The sequence below is a fragment of the Botryllus schlosseri genome, chromosome 2, assembly GCF_051294905.1.
Source record: "Botryllus schlosseri isolate E-star chromosome 2, Bs_hap1, whole genome shotgun sequence".
NCBI classification, from domain to species: domain Eukaryota; kingdom Metazoa; phylum Chordata; class Ascidiacea; order Stolidobranchia; family Styelidae; genus Botryllus; species Botryllus schlosseri.
In genome coordinates, this window is record NC_137237.1 from 1,767,678 (window position 1) to 1,771,586 (window position 3,909).

Consider the following 3,909-nt stretch of genomic DNA (forward strand, 5'->3'; position numbering starts at 1 on the left):
AACTGAGCTATAACTCCGCCCTGGACACTGATCGCTTGGCTCGAAGTAATTCTGATTGAATGCGTTGGTTTCATACTTGAAGTTCGTCTTCTGTTTACTGATCTACGAAGACTTGAAAAGTAACACTAGTGTCAGAAGTGGGATTCGAACCCACGCCTCCATCCCCATCACCTGTCGACCCAGTGGGAAATTTTACATAAACAAGACTGAAAACAAGTTCTTTTATTCGCCACAAAACGGCAGTGTAGACAACAGAAATCGCTTGAAAATAAATCGGAAAAATTTCATTGAAAATGCGAAAATTCATAGCGAAAGGTAATATTTTGAGAAACACCACCAACTTTATACAAAAGGTGTAATTAGTGACAGGTGGGACATGCTGGTATTTATAATGGAGATGACACACCTTCTGGAACGACAGCTTCACTAAAACGTAAAACGCCAGAGATGGCCAGTACAAATTAGCATGCTAACAATACTTTCCTTTCTGATTCCCAAAAAAATAATTTCTTTTATCAAAATCCATTAACTAGAACCGAAGATATGGCAGTTCAAAAGTCGTTTTTGCAAGCATACCAATTAATTTTCATGAAAATTTGAGATGGTGGATTACACTTTAATACCGAACACCTCTGGTGTAGAAATCATCAAAAACATGTGAAGTGTGAGGCTATAATCAAGAGCGTGCTTTAGCCAACAAAATCTTTAATCCAGGGAGTGTTGATATTACCCCATCACACTCTGTAAGAGAGAATTGGGCCTGCTGCACTCTCGGACTCATTTTAACTTTCTCCTTTGGATTCCGCAAATGTTCTGCTCCCGAATGCAATACACGTTTCCATTTGACACAATAAACAAGTGGAAGCACATGAATTTCACCAATCTCAAAGGCGGTCAAGTCAGGAACACGTTATGACATTGTCAAACGTCTCTATAACAATATTACCGTTGCTGATAAGGCATGTTTTGTTGAGGCTGGTTTTGCGCTGGATTCTGATTGTACTGCATGCCTTGATGCGTCTGCTGGTTGGGATACTGAGGCGGGTAGCTTGAAGGCAGTTGTTGCTGATATGGGACTTGCTGTTGCTCGTGAGGGGCCTGTTGCATCTGATGATTAGGCTGTGGTGTGTTGTACCCAGTATATCCTGGAGATGCATTTGGAGGAGCAGGACGGCCGTAATATGGCCTTGGCTGGTTTTGAATCATACCTTGATGGGAAGAAACAGGGTATTGAGACTGTGGTGGTGGTGGTGCATGTTGGTATGCACCAGGAGGTGGTCCTTGCGAGCCAATTGATGCATTAGGTGGGTATGCATTAGGCTGTGGACCGTATTGTGCACCCTGCTGTGTCGGTTGCTGATTGGGAAAGGCTGAATTCTGCGGATATGAAGGAGGTTGGCTAAAAGCCTGCGAATAGGATGGGGTTGACTGTGGGTTTGCTTGAGGGTAAGATGTATTTTGCTCGTTATACTGAGACTGCGGTTGTTGGTATGAAGGCGTTTGATGAGTTGGTAATAACTGCGGATTTTGAGGAGGATACTGCTGATTTGACGCGGGCGATTGTCTCTGACTCTGGGTCGAATCGACTGGGCTACGTAAAGGCGTTCTTGTTCCTGACGAGTTCGGTGGCTGATGATACTGAGGGGGGTATGAGTTTGGTTGTGGCGGTGGGTTAAAATTGGGTTTCATTTGCGGTGAGGAACGGTGTGTTTGAGGAGACGCATACGGCGCTTGGGGTGTCGGTGGGTTAGAGCCGATACCATTTGACTTAGTGGTGACGACTTGCGGATTGTTAACGCTGACGGGTGCTTCGTTTTGAGGTGATTGAAAAGTGGATGCAATATCCGATCTCGGTGGTTTAGGTGAACCTAAACTTCCGGAAACACCTTTCGGTGACGATAACGAAACTTGCGGATTGCCAGTTTGGTTTGAATCCGCGACCGTGGCGAGCCATACCAAGTTACGGTGCAGTATTTGCTGGTACTGCGCTGATTCTCGAATGTTTCCGCTGCTTTGATTGTCGACGATGCACTGGATCAAGTGACCGTTCTCGTCTAGTAGCTTTTGAATGGTTTCTTGCGTGATTTGGCCTTTGTTGCCCCGAACATGTTCGGGAACGAATATGCTGGACATTGTAGCCGTTATTACAGGTGATATATAATTATTCAATCTGAAAAATATCAACACTGTAGGACAATGGTGAGCCAAACACAGATAGTTTGGAACCGGTCTTATATGAAAATGTGGCCAACCTGAGAATGATAGGGCCATGAAGGTACTTGTTCTGCTCGGGTATACAAGATTTGTGAGCAAACATTTCCGACTATTAATATTAACAAGACAAAGTTGCGTTTCAATCTAACTGATGGTCACGTATAGCTTCTACGTTCGAAGAACTTGTTGTCAACTTAGACTGACCACAGACGTCTCCTTGACTTGATGACTTCAAATTCATGGAATACAAGTTTTGGTCAATCGAATAGTATATTCATATTGAAATGAACCCGAATATTTTCGGCTGACACTCGTCAGGGGTAATCATCAGCAACTAGTAGAGAATTCGAAAGAACAGCATATATCAACAATCGTAACACAAAATATGACGTCACCAGCACGAAATGTCGAATACGAGAGCGTTCCATGTACTATTTTTAGATGATACACAAACTCTTTTTGTTGACACAGCCTTGGCTGGTGTATTTTGATAAAAGTCGACTCCAAGGCACACAAATGAAAGTGTGAGCGACCCTTTCCGAGTATGCGAAATCTGTCGTCTTGATAATTTTTCGCACAGGCGGGATTATCCAACAAGTGTTTGCCAATTGCAGAATTTATGGCCTTTGATTGTTCCGCATCAATCTTGAGCGGATAAGTTAAGGGTGAGCTTTTCACCGAGCGTGTTCTGGTCACAATTTGAACTTGAAGTTTACATCAAATATGATTTATTCCTTGTATAGATGGATAAATACACTATTTATGTATCGATTCAGGAATCTGGCTCGCCAAGTAGTGCTACTTATTTTCCCACATCACGCCCGCCGACTGATGAAGTTGCCCACCGGCCACCCCAAGTCCCCCAAACTGTGATTTTTTTATATGGCATGCAGACAAAATATACGACACCGATTATCGCATTATTACGGGATTGCCAGCCCAGCAGGAGTACGGTAATTTAAATGTCCTAATTTATGATAGTAAAAGCTCAGAGTGGAATTGGTGGCAAACGTCACGCGCAACTTTTCATTTAATTCTTTAATTATTCTATGGAAGAAACCCTTCTGTCACGCGCAACTTATTGACGAAAACAACCACTGATTCCAGTCTGGGTAAAAGCCAGATTTGACTAAAACACTTCTTCGACGTTGTAGGTTGATGATAAACGACTCCTAAGTAATTGATTTTGTAGTTCGAAGACAAGATGTCTCGGGCCCAGACTGGAAACAGTGGTTGTTTTCCCCAATAAGATGCATGTGACAGGAAGGTTTCTCGCATAGAACAATTAGGTAATTAAATGGAAAGTTGCGCGTGACGATGGGGTCGATGTCTCGATGCCAATGCCATGCCACCAATTCCACCCTGGTCTTGGGCTGAAGTGTCGGCACTCGACACTTCTTTGATACAAACACTGGCCTAACCCTTGGTTATAAGTTTACGGGTTATAAACATGATATTCCACACACCAAAGTGAGGGTTAGTTATTAGATTACGTGATTGGATAAAAGCCATAAAAGGGCTATTGTTTGTAAATTCTCTGATTGTGCAAGCGAACGGGGACAGTTCCATGCTACTGTCTAAAACAGTACGGTATCCATCCACATGCATTTCAGACTACATATGTATCAGAAAATAGGGCATGCTCGATGATCGAAAATATCCCGTACCGAGCCCGAAATTGCAGCTAAACTGACC

At 43.2% G+C, this 3,909-nt stretch overlaps 1 protein-coding gene across 1 annotated transcript; it reads right to left on the reverse strand.

Annotated features, from left to right (window-relative positions):
- Positions 1–207: 207 nt before the first annotated feature.
- Positions 208–3,080, reverse strand: LOC145432934 (uncharacterized). The gene has a single exon (XM_080309771.1). The coding sequence runs from the start codon at positions 2,269–2,271 to the stop codon at positions 943–945; it is 1,329 nt and encodes a 442-aa protein (XP_080165897.1). The 5' UTR covers positions 2,272–3,080; the 3' UTR covers positions 208–942.
- Between the last annotated feature and the right edge of the window lie 829 nt (positions 3,081–3,909).

Excerpts from the sequence above, each read along its gene's own strand:
- LOC145432934 (XM_080309771.1), bottom strand. The coding sequence starts at position 2,271 with ATGGCCCTATCATTCTCAGGTTGGCCACATTTTCATATAAGACCGGTT.